Raw genomic sequence first — 16352 nt, 5'->3', positions numbered from 1 at the left:
AGTATGCTTTACATATTAGCTATAACTAATTTTTATTTACTACTTTTTTAATTTTTATTTTCTATTTTTTATTTTTATTTTGTTCTTTATTTTTTACTTTTTTTTATAAGAAATATCTATTTCACATTTCACAGCAAAACCCAAAAATTTATAAAAAATCGTATAATTTTCATCCCATTTTCAAGCTTACACAATGATTAGGATTCAAGGCGCATTCATTAAAGCTGATGGCACTGAACCAATTAAAAGTTTTGTGCATTGGATTTTCACAACCAAAACGAATTTATTAACGGTGATATCGGTAAATCAGCTGATTTGTTTTTTTTTCTTTCGCCGTGTCCATGTGGCAGCCAGCCCAGAATGAAACAAGGGGAATTCATTCTTTTTTTCTAATTTGCCAATAATTTGCTTTGACAATCAAATGTACAAAACATTGTTTTTGTTCTACAGGATTTTATTGAAAAGTAATGAGCCCTATTTTTTTAAGCAGTTTTATTAAACCTTTTGGCTTATACAACTAATATTCTTCAAAATAGGACCATTGAGCGTCAATACACCGCTGGTAGCGGTCCTTCCACTGCAGGAAGCATTTTTTGAACTCATCCGCTGGAATCGCGTTCAATTCGGCTGTCACAGTTTTTTGGATCGCCTCGATGGAGTCGAAACGCCTCCCCTTCAGCTTTCTTTTCAGGCGCGGGAACAAGAAGAAGTCCGGAGGGGACAGGCCTGGGCTGTAGGGAGGGTGGAGAAGCACCGGAACCCCCATCTTGGCCAATGCAGAGGTGCAGAGGAAGGCTCACATCTTCGTTTGTTTGCGTCGTCGAAGGCCTTCCGGTTCGCTGTTCGTCTTCGACGTCCTCCCGGCCTTCCTTGAACGACTTGTGCCACCGTTTTACCTGGGCACTGGACAGAGATTGGTCCACGTAAGCCTCCGTGAGTAGCCCAAGGGTTTCGGTACTCGTTTTGTTTAGCATTACGCAAAATTTGATCGAGTAACGTTGCTCCAACGATCGCTGCATTTTCGCCACTGCAAAATCCTAACACACTTTTATAACAGCTTTCACGCGCGGAGCGATGTTGACTGCACCGCTGTTGCCAGCGAACTGGGACCGGTTTCTAGTGGAAGGGGAAGGTTCAACGACTATTTTCCCCCACCAGCCGATTCGGTTGATCGCTTGGCAGAAGCTCCGCGCGGAAAGGCTCATTACTTTTCAATCAAACCCTGTAGTGGCACTACCTGTTCTGAATGCGCCTTGATCACAAGTGAAGAAATAAAAAAAAGAAGAAGAAAAGGACGAACTGCGTTGGTCAACCGACATTCATTTGAAGCTAGAAGCATACGAAGATAGTGCGAATGGTTCTTTACATTATTTCATTTTGTGCTGGCAATCGAATGTGCGCAGCGAAAGAAAAAAATCAGCCGCTTTACTTCTATCTTCTTCTTCTTTCTCTCAAACACTCCAAGGGTCGCCTCATCGGTTATTGTCATCGTCCTAGTTTCTGCACCATACGTTAGGACGCGCATGATGAGAGCTTTGTGGAGTGTTAGTCTTGTTCATTGAGAGAGGACTTTACTACTCAATTATCTGCCAGAGTAACTCTAATGCTATCCCCTTTAATGGCGTTGCCTTGTTAGGATTCCTTATATGGAGAAAATTCGCTACACCTCAGAAAACAAAAAATTCTCAAAAATTAACACGAACTTCGACTCACATAAACTTGGAATTTGTTCTGCTAAAATTAAATGGGCTATAAAACTGCATACCCAGAATTTTTCTAGAATTTCTGACTAAAAAATTATAAAAAAAGAAAAATTACAACAAAAAATATACAAAAAGGGGAAACTTGTCAATATGTGCCGCAAACCGGGTTTGAACGCTCTCAGTACATTTTTTTTTTCAAAAGTCTATTTAAACTTTTAACTTTCAAAACTAGAACTATTCAAGTTCGTGGCAAAGGAAAAGTTTTCATGTTGTATTGCTTAATTTTGAAACCCAAATTGTATACTAATTTTCTAAACAACAATTTAAATTACTTAAAATATTTTTAGGTATAAAATGTGGTAACCCTAATCCACATTTCTACGCATGGGAATATTTTTCTTAATTTTTTATTTATTGGTTTCGTCTATGACGTTTGATATCCACTTTGTATTATTTATCTATGGCATTTTTTATTTATTTTTAATTTTGTATAAAAGAAAAAACAGCCCTTTTAAAAATTTCCATTCTAGCTATAAGAGTATATTTCGAAACCAACAATCACACCACATATGGATGAGTAGTGCTTGAAATATTTTTCGTTGGTCGCTCACCTTTTATTATACAATTTTTCATCTTTTGTTACAAAACATTTTACTCCTTCGAAAAAAAATGGCAGGTAGGTGGTAGGTGGCAACCCTATTAACATTTTTTTGGAATATTATACCTTTAATATTTGCTAAGCTTTTCAGATTTAGTTTTGTATAACACGGCATTTTTTATTAATCGATGGCAACACTGTTCAAATAGATAGGCTTGTTATCAGCTGGAACACATTGTAATAACAAAGTTGTAATTTTTGGCTAAAAAAATATTTGATATTTTCAAATAAAATAATATGTAGGTGACAACCCTATTCAAAAATTTTCTGGAATATACTGGCTTTTAATATTTTGTAATTTAATTTTTATTATACATCATTTTTGATTACTCGATGGCAACACTGCTCAAATAGATAAACTTGTTATCAGCTGGAAAATACTAAAATAACAAATTCTTTCCTTTTTATCTAAGAAAATATTTAATATTTTCAAATAAAAAAATATGCAGGTGGCAACCCTATTCAACAATTTCCTGGAATATAATACCTTTTAATATTTTCTAAGCTTTTCAGATTTAATTTTTATAACACCGCATTTTTTATTACTTGATGGCAACACTGTTCAAATAATATAGATAGGCTTGTTATTAGCTGGAACACATTGTAAAAACAAATTGTTTCCTTTTTATCTAAAGAACTATTTAACATTATCAAATAAAACAATGTAGGTGGCAACCCTATTCAAAAATTGTCTGGGATATACTAGCTTTTAATATTTTCTAAGCTTATTAGTTTAATTTTTATTACACAGTATTTTTTATTACTCGGTGGCAGTACTGTTCAAATAAATAGGCATATTCTCAGCTGGAACGCATAGAAATAAATAAAATTTAATTTTTAGCTAAGAAAACATTTACTATTTTCAAATAAAAAATATGTAGGTGGCAACCCTAATAAACAGTTTCTTAATTATCATATATTTTAACATTTTCTACGCTTTTTAGTTATAAAATTTATTACAAAGTATTTTTTATTACGCTGTGGCAACGCTGCTCAATAAGTTAGACATAATATCAGCTTGAATAACAATCCCGTATAATGGATTCTATACGAATTGAAAGTATTTATTTTCTAAGGCCCTTTTATGAGCATTTTGAGCATTTTGAGAATTACAGAAATGGGTTGAGCACAAGAAATAACTAGCGCCTGAACTGAGACTAACTGAATTTGAAATTAATCCTTTAAAATTTATTACTTGTTTGACCTCTTTTTTTTTTAGAAAATTCTAATGACTTTTACAACCCGCGGTTTCAAGCTTAGTTAAGAGATGGCAAACGGAAATCAAGAAGAATTCACCTGCAAGCTCGCTACTCACTTTCTTAACTCACTTAAGACACTCATCAATATTAATCGATTTGTCTATCAAGATAAATTTACTATATACATACGTACACATCTACATACATACATAAATACCGGCAGCAATGTGCGGACTTCAGCCAACCGTGACTGCTACTTTAGATATGAACATGCATACATGCACACACACACTGAAAGATGTATATGTATGCACCACTGCCTAGTTCAGAGTTTTAGCACATGCAGTAACTGAACTTCAGCGTTTGGACTAAGCAACTCAATTTGACCTACATTTTATCAACAACAAAGAGATGAAAAAAAAACCTATTTTCTTCTCTTCACTGCAATGCATTTATTCTCTTAGTTAAACTACCACAAACGCTATCAACAACAAATCAACGTTATCAGCAAAAACCATCGTCAACTAGACAACAACTAAGCTGTGTAGTAACAATAATACTGAGCGTAATAGCAACTGAAACGGTGCTGCTGCACCTACATAAGTAAATACAGTGAAGAATGCAGAAGCGCCTGCGTGCAACAGCAACTTATGCCGCCAACTCAAGTTACGGCAACATCTTCTACTTTGTTGGTGTGACTTAGAGTGCAAACAGCATACCCGTGTGAGTATGTTTGTATAGCGCATTTGTATATGTGTGTATGTATTGTTTGATTTAAAATTATTACAGCAATGGCGCCAGTTGGTAGAAGAACGCGTTGACTGATGTGCAATGGCGCTTTAAGCATGCGGTGGCAGATGTTGTTGCAATAAATGTGGCAAAGTGATATTTGCAAATAATTTTTTTGTGTATGCGAGAATGTATGCGAATAGTGTTTTTATATTTTTAGAAATTCAGTTGGAAATAGCCACCTGTCGGTTTACAAGATGCAATTCCTTTTTTAAACAACTGTCGCGTTTATGAAGTTTTTTTTCATTCATGACATCTTGCATGACATGTCACCTATCATGTCATGTGTGGTAAAATATTACTTTTCTTTCTGCTGATCTGTTTTCCTTTTCTAAATCAAACCGATTATGCCGTAGCTTCCTGTCGCGTTTAGCAAGCTTTTTTTCATGCATCACATGTGACCAATCATGTGATGTGTCTTAAAATATTCCTTTCTTTCTACTGAATTGTTTTTCTTTTCTAACTCGAACCGAGCCGTTAGCTTCCTGTCGCGTTTCGTAAGCTCTTTTTCATGCATGACATCTTGCGTGACATGTCACCTATCATGCCATGTGTGGTAAAATATTAATTTCCTTTCTACTGAATTGTGTCCTTTTCTAACTCAACTTGATTATGCCGTTAGCTTGCTGTCGCGTTTAGCAAGCTTTTTTTCATGCATGACATCTTGCATGACAGGTCACCTATCAGGTCATGTATGGTAAAATATTCCTTTTCTTTCTACTGATCTGTTTTCCTCTTCTAACTCAACTCGATTATGGTGTTAGCATGAAAATTAGCATGACATGTCACTTATCATGTCATGTTTTGTAAATGATTCCTTTCTTTTTATTTAACTGCTTTCCTTTTCTAACTACACTCAGTTATACTGTTAGCTCCCTGTCGTGTTTATCAAGTGTTTTTTGATGCATGGCATGTCACCTATCATGTCATGGATGTGTTCATTATTCCTTTTCTTTCTATTGCATTGTTTTCCTTTCTTAACTCAACTCGATTATGGTGTTAGCTCCCTGTAGCGTTTAGCAAGCTTTTTTTCATGCCTTCTTCCATGGCATGTTCCCTATCATGTCGTCGATGGTAAGTTATTCCTTTTAGTTCTGTCAAACTATTTTCCTTTCCTAACTTAACTCGATTCGAATGCGACACGGAGCGTTTATCAAGTTTTTCTTGGATACATGACATCTTGCATGACATGTCACCTATCATGTCATCGATAGTAAATTATTCCTTCTATGCAAAGTAAACTGTTTTCCTCTTTGAACTCAACTCGATTATGGCGTTAGCTCCCTACCTACCTCGTTGACACCCAATACGGTATGCGTTAAGTGGCTTGTAGCATATCGTGACGTCGTTTTGCTTTCCCTCTCCTCTAAGCGCTTATAAATCACTCCATTCTCTCCCTCCTTTAATTTTCATGAAACCATAAACCTAAGCTATTTAAATTTTATAGATGAAAATGGGCAGAACCCAAAATTAAATGGACAAAAATGTGTTTCAACTGTACTTCAGCTAAAAAATATAACTAATAAATAAATAAATAAATATAAGAAATAACTAAAATTAATAAATTTGCCACTTTATTATTATTTACAAGTTCCACTGCTTTTGCTTTTATTATTTTCGAAATATTTTTTGATTGCGTCTATTTTTAAATTTCTTCCTCAATTATTACAAATTTACCACTTTCTTTATTTACCTGGCACAAATTTATCAGCAACTAATTTCAGGTGAAGGAGCTCGGCTTAACACCCAAAAAAGGGTGTAAGCGGCAATTTTGTGCATAAAATTTTAAAAAGAATAAATAAGAAATTTAATATAATAAATATTATATTAAATGCAAAATTTTTAAACTTGCACTCCCTTTAGCCCGCCTGCACATGGATCTCAGTGCAAGCATTTTAGTCATTTTCATTGCCCTGTGCCTTGACTAAAGAGACGAAATTTCTATTCACTTGAAAGCCATTGAGTTGGGAACCACTGACGCCTTTGTTATTAGTCAACTCCAAAGTTGAATAATTTGACAAGCTGGCGTCGTACAGCGAAGGTAAAGAGGCACATTCGACTTCAAATTTTCCTCTCTCTCCACACTCAAAAGTAATGTGCACTGCTTTGGGACACCCTTTATGTGTCATATAATATAAGCTAAATATATCTGAGTGCATAAGTATATATCTCGCTGACTCTCCACCAACCCCGAACAACTTGAAACAGCTACTTATTAATAAGAATAACAAATGAAACCGTTTATTTGTGCAAAACTTCAATTGCCTCTACAATGAAAAAAGTAAAGCCATAGAGTTACGTGACAATATAAAGATGGCAGCACCAACTGCAAACGTACATATGCATGTGTGTGTATATGTATGTATGTATGTATGTATGTATGCACATTTATTTTGCGCCAACATATGACAGCTAGTCGTACTGGTATTCTTACAATTCACCTTATTTAAGCATAATCGTTGTTCTTGTTTGCGATTTTCTACCCGTTCGCTATTCACTCCATATACGAGAGTACGAGCGTATACTTTTTATCATGTTTAAAAATTACCGTTAAAAATTCTAGTTTGCAGTTTCTGGCTTTACTGTTTTCCTTGCTGACTTCATTTTTATGGCTCGCCTCCCCGCTAGAGGCACCAACAGACACACAAACATTACACAGTGCGTAGTTGTTGCTTTGACGGCTGATCGACGTTGGTTCTATGAAACCAGCTCCATGCCCGTATTACTACGAGGCATTCGTACTTGCTCTCGTTATCTATTCGCGCCATTGGCAGCAAGTGGCGTAGATGGTGGTGGTGGTAGGGGTTGTTGGCAATCGAACAAGTGTTTCAGCCGCCGCTAGCAGAGCAACTTGCATGACTTGCTTGCATGCAACAGAAGTTTGCATTAGCATTAAATGCATGAATATGGATATATGCACATACACCTACACGCATGTACAAGTGTATATGTGTGTGTGCTTAACTTGTGCCACTACCTTTTTTATACACCTTACATATGATTATGCAGCGGATTTGCCGACGGCCTAATACAACTGGTGCATTTCGCTATACATACACACTCACAGACATACTGTAACTGTAAGTTTGCAAGTAGCGTACAGAATCTCGCTATGTATCACCATTAAAGCCGCAGCGCCTTACTTTGACTGGCCATCAGTCACTTAGCCACTTAGTCACTCACTGCTGCACTGAGGCGTATATATCGGTTGAGCAAGTAAGTGAGTCCAACTTGAAGTTGTGCTTAATATAGAAAAGTCGCCCGCCAGCTATAGACAGAGAAGCGGCAGGCAATTCTTTTAACCATATTTGTATTGTTACGCATTTTTTTATGGTACATTTTATGGTAAATTAAGAATTTTCAAATTGAAATGAGGAAGAAGCTCGGCTGATGTAATTTCTGCCTACCGGTGATATAAGTTTAGGCCATGGATGGAACTATGGGGAGCATTGAGAACTATTCTTTGTTTGTAGTTAAATTTCGAGTACTTTTATTGTAAATTATTAATTATTATGCGCGTCAAGCTGGTTTCAAAAAGAAGCTCAACGCTTTGGTGCCACACTAATTAACACCAAAAAATATGAAGGAATGAATTTCCATCTGCGAAGCCTTGACCAAACAGAATGAATTCGACCCATTTCTTAAACGGGTGGAGACGAGGACAGAGAGCTATGGGTCGCATACGACAATATTGCGCGAAAACGATCATGGACACAGCGTGATGAAGCAGCTCAAACGGTGGTCAAAGCAGGACTAACGGCCAGTAAGGTTCTACTGTGTGCTTGGAGAGACTTGAAAGGAATCATTTATTGTGAGTTGCTTACGTATGGTCAAACACTAAATTCAGATCTCTACTGTCAACAACTGAATCGTTTAAAGCGAGCAAAGCGAGCGATTGACCAGCAACGGCCAGTATTGGCCAACAGAAGTGGTGTTGTTGTGTGCCATCAGGACAACGCAAGGCACACACGTCTTCTGTAGTGACACGCCAAAAACTCCGGGGGCTTGGTTGGGAAGTTTAATTTAATGCATCCAACCTATATTCCAGACTTGGCACCAAGCGATTACCACATTTTTCTCTCATTGCAAAACTTTTTGAGTGATAAGAAATGGGCGTGAAGAGAAGATTGTGAAACTGGATTACTAGAGTTTTTTTCGCCATTTAGGACCACAACTTCTATGATAGAGGCATTGTGCGGCTACCTTTAAAATGACAACAAATTATATAATATAACAAAAAAGGTGCAAATTTGACCCAAGTCGGACAATCCGAAGCTTCTCAAGTAAAGTTTTGAATTTTACGCAAAAGTAATGGATTTCTTCTTCTTCAAACTAATATTCATTTCTGCCTCATATCAACTTGCCCAGTTCATATGAGCGATTTTATATCGAAATGTTCGTTGTAGAACCAATGCAATATAATCTGGTGCCTTGAAATAAGCTTGAGTTTGCATAAAGGTAGTTTTGTTGGATATCCCGAAATGGCGGGACTTATCCCGAAATTAATTTTTCTAAAATTCAGTAAAATATGAATATTTCTAACAACTATAAATATTAAAATTGCACATATTAAAAAATACAGTGCACTCGCGGTAACTCGAATAGCCGCTAAGTCGAACGACGTGCTAACTCGAACACATTTTTTCCCCTATTGACTTCTTTGTAACTCGAACAATAAAAAAGCGCTATAACTCGAACAAAAAAACAAATTTATTTGTACACACATTCTTTTCAAACATGTACATTTTGTACATAGATACATATGTAATAGTATATGTAAATATATAAATTATATGTATACTAGTGTATTGTCCATATGAATATTTCGGCGTTAATATCCCGTTAGTTTTCTGGGAACAACATCTTGCATTGACCAAATTGCTTTAAATTTGTCATTTGTAGTGTATCAGTGCACGTGAGTAATGGATCGTAAAAGGTTGAAGTGTTTAACATTAAAAGAGAGGGCTGAAGTCCTTAACAAAATTAAACGTGGACGTAGTGTTACTTCTCTAGCGAAGGAATATGGGGTAGCCAAGTCCACCATAAGTCTTATAAAAAAGAAAGATAAGGCAATTTATGGCTTGCACTAACGCTACCGGCAACCATAAGCTTAAACTTCTCGTTATTGACAAAGCAAGAAATCCTCGTGTTTTCAAAAATTTTAACTGTCCGGTGGAGTACAAAAATTCCAAATCAGCCTGGATGACTTCGGCGAAGACTGGTTTCATAATTCGTTCGTGCCGCAGGTAAAATCCAGATTCATTAAAACAATTTTTTTAACCAAGTTAAATGACTTTAATATTTAGGTAAGAAAATATTTGAAAGATGGGGGACTACCTGAGAAGGCTCTTCTTCTAATTGATAATGCCCCATCACATCCCAACGAAATCGAATTAAAGTCCGAGGATGGTTTAATTTTAACTATGTTTATGCCGCCGAATGCGACACCATTGATCCAGCCAATGGACCAAAATGTAATTCGTATAACGAAACTATACTACAGAAATTTTCTACTGGCTTCCATTTTCAACAATCGATCGAAAAATCGATATCGATGACTGTTTTTTTAACATAGCACACTCAATTGATAAGTCGAACAAATTCGATAAATCGAACAGCGCCTGTTTTAATTAGTTCAAGTTATCGCAATTTCGGTACTGATCCCGAAGTTAATTTTTTTTTTTAATTCAGTAAAACATGGATATTTATAACAACTATAGAGATTAAAATTGCTTATACTAAAAAATTTTGCAATAATTGCCAAATTACAAGCAAACATTTTAAATCAACTAACAAACTTTTGTTTTGCTTACATATATTATTATTATTTTTTTTTATTTTTTATTTATTAGTTAAGGAGCATACGTTTCATATGTCTCACATGTGTAAAAAAAGAGGTGGAAACATTTTCTCTACCCGGTATCTGGGAGCACCTATAAGGTGACGAAAACTTATTGAAAAAGTTGAAGGAATTCATCAGAGACACTGGAAAAAGCACAGAGACTAAAACACTAAGTCATAAGAGGCCTCTGCTGTTTGCAAAATTCGTGATTTTTCATCGCAAACAGACTATGGCAAAAAAAAATTTAACATTTTTACGTTTCTGTAATTTATGTACGCCAAAGTTAAACTAAACAGAATATAGAAAGCTTTTTATTGTTTACTCACCATTTGGACAAGAAAATCCCTCTTCAATTGTTGCATACGTTTTTGTCGTTGTCGAGGTTATGGCTAATAAAACCAGAAAATAAATAGCGGACAGCCATTTTAAACTGGCCGCCGTAGAGCTGCTCATTTTGCGACGTTTGAACCACTTCACACCGTTTTTTATATGCCACTTGCAGCCAGTTTAGTTAATTTTAAACGATTTTCCTTTATTAAACACTTTTAAAGGTGATTACTTTAAAGATGAAGCTAAAAATAGAAAAAAGGAAGGGGAATGAAAAAAAATAATGAAAATTAAATTTTATTCAAAGAAATATAAAAATAAATAAATTAAAGTAAGTGCGTGCTTAAAAAAGGAAGGTAGGTAATAAAAACATTTCTTATTTCGTAATAAACTTTTTTTTTTACTTTTTTTAAAAACGCTATACATTTCATGAGTTTCATTAAGAAAATCGTAGTACTTAATGTTTACTTTTAGAAATGTTTATTTTTAAAAATTAAAGCAAAATATAAATAAATAATAAATAAAAACAATAAATAATAATAAATGCTGAAAAAATGGATATGATGCTTTTTACTAGAGGGTACAAGATCCCCTGTTGGCCACCCCCGAAGCTAAAGGACGTGGAACTAACTCTTAAAAACCACACAAAGTACCTTGGAGTAATTCTGGATAGTAAACTATCGTGGAAGCACAATATATTGAGAGAGGAAGAAAAAGGCCAGTAACGCATTATACGCACCCAAAAAGATGCTGGGAGTTACTTGGGGTCTATCTCCTGCTATAATGTTTTGGTGCTACTCAGCTATAGTAAAGCCAACATTACTATACGGTGCTCTGGTGTGGTGGACTGTGACCGACAAATAAAAAGCCTATGGAAAGTATACAACGTTTTGGTGCACTCTACCCCACAGGTGCATTGAGAACTACTCCAACGGCAGCGCTTGAAAGAATACTCAACTTGTCACCGATTGATATTGCGGCGTAATGCCTACCAGCTAAATCCGCCGTACGACTCAGCGCGACAGGCGAATTTACCTGTAAAACATTCGGGCATAGCTCAATAGGCATTAGTTATAGAATCCAAACGGACTATATGACTCCGACATGCAATTGGGTGAAGAAATTCCGAACAACAATAGAAGAAGAGGGGTAGAAAAGAGGAATGTAACCTAACCCAAAAACTCTTAATACGAGGGGTGCCTTTTATATGTCGGGATTAGAGAACAAAAACAAATTTTAATCATCGAAAATCACTTTATTGTTTTTCAAAATATTCTCCATGAAGACCTATATACTTTTGCATGCGTTTGAACCAATTGTCGAAGCACTTTTGCCACTCTGAATGAGGTACCTCCAAAACATGCATTCTGAATGCCGCAACCGCTTCTTCAGGTGTCGAAAAACGTTGACCTCTCAGTTTGTTTTTTACGTACGGGAATAAAAAGAAGTCATTCGGAGCCAAGTCAGGACTATACGGCGGATGACCCATTAATTCGATGTTTTGGGTGCTCAAAAATGCAGTTGTTTAAACCGGTGTGTGAGAGCTCGCATTGTCCTGGTGAAGAGTGATCCGTCTTTGGCGATTGGTTTTCCTAATTTCTTGGAAGACAACTGGCAAACAAATGGTTGTATACCACTCAGAATTTACTGTTCTGCGTTGTTCTAGTGGTACTGTTACGACAAATGCAGTTTTTCCAGAAAAACAGGCGACCATTTGCTTGGAAGTGCTTCGTGCGCGAACAACTTTTGTTGGATTTGGCTCATCTTGAAACACCCATAGAGTCGACTGCTGTTTACTTTCGGGCTCATACGCGTAAATCCATGATGCATCACCTGTCACGATGTCATAGACGTGTTTTGAAGCCCCGCGATCGTATTTTTTGAGCATTTCCTTCGACCAATCGACACGAGCCTTTTTTTGAGCGATTGACAAATTGTGTGGGATCCAACGCGAACAAATTTTTTTGACAGTCAAATGTTTATGCAATATTGAATGAATGCTGGTCCCACTAATGCCGAAGATTGTCTCAATCTCACGATAGGTCACATGACGATCTTGCAATATCAGTTCGCGTACAGCATCAATGGTTTTCGGAACAACAACTGATTTTGGACGACCTTCACGAAATTCGCCTTGGAGTGAACTACGACCACGATTGAATTCACCATAACATCGATAAACACTGGTCCTTGATGGAACTTCATCGCCAAAAAATGAATTAAGTTCATCCATGCAATGTTGCTGAGTTAATCCACGTCGAAAGTTGTAAAAAATAATCGCACGAAAATGTTCACGATTTAATTCTATTTTTGGACCGAGGGGTTGTCAAATCCCGGAATATAAAAGGCACCCCTCGTATATTTACCGATGGCTCGAAAGTGTTAGACGGAGTAGGGGCAGGTATCTATTGCGCAGAGCTAGGCATCAGGCAGCCATTTGAGCTTCCTGGCCACTGTAGTATCTTTCAAGCAGAAGTCTTTGCTGTAGGAAAGGCTGTAAAAATAGCAATCGCAAAGACATCAAGCAACTCCAAAATAAATATGTATTTATTAAACAATTTTTGTTAAAAATGTATTCATTTACTTGCGATAGAAACAAAATGAAAGGATATTTATTTTAAATCAAGTGCGATATTTTTTCCTATTAAAAGTAAATAAAAAAAAATTTTATAAAAATTTTAATATTTATCACCTTAAAGTAAACACAAAGATTAAGTCAAAGAATTGTAAAGCAGATATGCTATTTTTTACTAAAAAATTGATTTTTAAGCAAGAAACAAATTTATTAAAAATTTAGTTATTTATTTACTTAAAATAATTACAAAATTTAAATTAATTTAAAAGATATTTATTTAGTGTAGTATTTTTCATCATTTAAAAAAAATTCAAAGTTAAATTATTAAAAATATTTTTTTTTAAATATTTTATTTTTTATTTAATTCAATTGTAGGATAAAGGGAATAAAGAAATAAAGTGTAATATTTTTTCCCGAAAAAAATTTCAAATTAACCATGTCAGTGTTCTTTATGTTTTATTAAAATAAAATTGAATTCTAAACATAAAAAATTATTATTAAAAATTAAATATTTATTTATAGCATTTAAAGTAAATACAAAAAATTATATTAAGAAAGTGCAGAAACGGTGTGCTATTTTTTTATTAAAAACTTAAAGTGAATTAAATTATTTAATAAAAAAATTTTGTTAAAAATGTAATTATTTTTTATTAATTATTATTATTATAATTAATTTCCAATTAAAAGATATTTTTTGAAATTAAGTATACAATTTTCTTATCATTTCATTCAAAAAAATTAAATAGTAAGCACAAAAAAATATTGTTAAAAATTTAATTATTTATTTATTTAAGTAAATACTAAAAATTAAATTAAAAAACTATTTTAATTGCACACCTAAATAAAAAAGGAGAAAATGTTCGAATGATATTTTCATTCATTTTTGTTTTTTTTTTGTTTTGTGAAAAAAATTTAATTAAAACCCATTAAACAATAAAATTTGTGTGGTAAGAGAAAAGTTAAATATTTGGCTCAAGGGACAAAAATTTAAATGGCAGCACTTATTTTGCGTCATAAATTTTTTATTACATGCACTTATTTTGGAATACATGCACGTACGTATATAAGCAAACATTCCAGCTGACTCACATATCAAATGTCACAAACAAAGCCCGACTCATTTGAAAAAACAAAAAACACAAAAAAACACTAACAGTTAATAGCCACGTCGAGCACGTGCAAACCGCCTCACCGCAAATAAAGCGAGCTTTCGCATAGATTAAAAGAAATGCAAAAACAAACAGCAGGGCAGCAACAACAATAACGATGAGTGCGCATCAACTCGATCAACACAATTTCACTTCCACAGCAACGCCTCCCAATTTATGCGCCTTAAATGCCTCATTACTCTGCCGCGCCACGGTGTGCATGTATGTTCGCATATAAGTGTACGTGTGCGTGTGTGTGTGTGCGCGAATGCGAATGCGAAGTAAGTAATTTTAGAAAGTCACTCACAGTTATACCACAGTTTGCCAATTGAATTAAAATCAAAACTGCAGAAGTAAAAATCAAAGAAACTATTCACTTGCCAAGCTTTGTGGCTAGGCGCCGTGAATGACGACTAACTGATGGTGTTGGTGGCAGCGCACAAGTAATTAGCTAAGCAATGCATTGGCAAGTGCATAAATACAGGCGAGTGTTTAATGCTAAATGAAAAGCTTCAATTTCACAATTCATGCCGCTGTATCGAATTTAATTGTCTGCTGCTGCATATCTACGCCCTTTTCAAAATCAAATAAAAGCAGCATTAAAACTAGTTTGCCAAATGCGAAGCAAGTGCACTTTTTCTGCATATTTTTCATACATATTTTTTTTAATTTTTTTGTTTCTATTTTTTAAGTATTTTTTTTATTTTCTATATATTTTTTTAATTTTTTTGCTTTACTTTACATTCAACCAGATTGAAGTTCGTCGCCTGACCTTCGCATGAGAGCAGGAACAAAAGACTTCAACAGCGAACGCGTCAGTGGCCAGACGGCCAACAAACACAAACATACGGCCACATGCAGATACTTGAGGCGGATTGTCAGCTGATGCTGCCGCATTGTTGTTGCTAGTTTAACTGTAGCACTGCCAACGCATAACCTTGCAGCTCGATATCCACTTGCAACGCGCAAACGGTGCGTGACACAATAACGTTTTATAGCGTTACTTTTGTTTTTATATGCCTATTTGTCTTACAAATGCAAGCATATGTGTGTGTATTTGCGCATAGCTGTATTTAATTATTTTGCCTTCTTTTATTGTGTGAGAGCAAAATATGGCCAATGATTTAGTTTCCGCTAGTAGTGAAGAATAGGTGGGACTTTTTTGTTTTATTTTTTTTTTTTTTTTTGGTATGCTGTTATGACGTCATGCGAAAGAACGTTTTTTTTTTTTGGACCTAAGCATTAAGTATTATACATACGTGCTACATCAAAATATAACAAAAATAGAGTTGGTGTGTTTAGTCACATTTTAGTCAGTGATGACTGAGAGACACAGAGGGTCTACCGCTCAGAAAATGAAAGTATTTCACACTTTTTGGTATCTAGAAAGGGTGTTGAAATTCTGAATTTTCAGCAATACTGACTAATATATAACTAAGGCGTCTGTTTCTGTGATTAGCGAGACTTTCGCTCAGTGATGCTCGGAAGTAATAGTTATATAGGGTGGGCCATGTAAAATTTGCTTTTTGAATCGGCTATAAAAAAAATCTAATCAATATTTTTTCAAACTTTTTTTTTTATTGTGAAGATTGAACATTGTCATTTATGAAGGGAAAATAATATCGTTCAAAGGACTGCCACGACTGGCTTTACAGTAGGCCATTCGATCAACCCAATTTCTAAGCACATTTTCGATTGTTTGGGCTTCAATTTCATGAATGGCAACTTCGATTTCGTGTTTTAAAGCATCAATCGTCTCTGGATGGTTCGCATAGCATTTGTCCTTAACGGCTCCCGACAAAAAATAGTCCAACGGGCTTCAATCACAGCTCCGAGGCGGCAAATTGATATCGGAATTCAAAAACGGTAGCCAAAAGTTCGAATATAACTTTGGCAGTGTGACAATTTGCACCGTCCTGTTGAAACCAAATGTCATCCATGTCATCCTTTTCAATTTTTGGAAACAAAAACTCGTTCAACATGTCACGGTAACGCTCGCCATTTACTGTAACCGCGGCTCCTCGCTCATTTTCGAAAAAAAAATGGCTTGATGATGCCGCCAGACCAAAAACCGAACCAAACAGTGACTCTTTGTGGGTGCATTTGCTTCT

The 16352-nt window shown here is 35.3% G+C and overlaps 1 protein-coding gene across 3 annotated transcripts in view; it reads right to left on the bottom strand.

Annotated features, from left to right (window-relative positions):
• LOC129249449 (sushi, von Willebrand factor type A, EGF and pentraxin domain-containing protein 1) overlaps nucleotides 1-16352 on the bottom strand; it is a 135602-nt gene that overhangs the window by 78488 nt on the left and 40762 nt on the right. For all 3 annotated transcript variants that reach the window (XM_054889277.1, XM_054889276.1, XM_054889278.1), the window contains exon 2: nucleotides 10518-10763. In XM_054889277.1, coding sequence (XP_054745252.1) covers nucleotides 10518-10644 — 127 coding nt within the window. In that variant the 5' untranslated portion in view covers nucleotides 10645-10763. The remainder of the gene's footprint in view (nucleotides 1-10517; nucleotides 10764-16352) is intronic.

Source organism: Anastrepha obliqua, chromosome 5 (genome assembly GCF_027943255.1).
Source record: "Anastrepha obliqua isolate idAnaObli1 chromosome 5, idAnaObli1_1.0, whole genome shotgun sequence".
NCBI classification, from domain to species: Eukaryota; Metazoa; Arthropoda; class Insecta; order Diptera; family Tephritidae; genus Anastrepha; species Anastrepha obliqua.
This window is presented reverse-complemented; position numbering and strand designations above follow the sequence as displayed.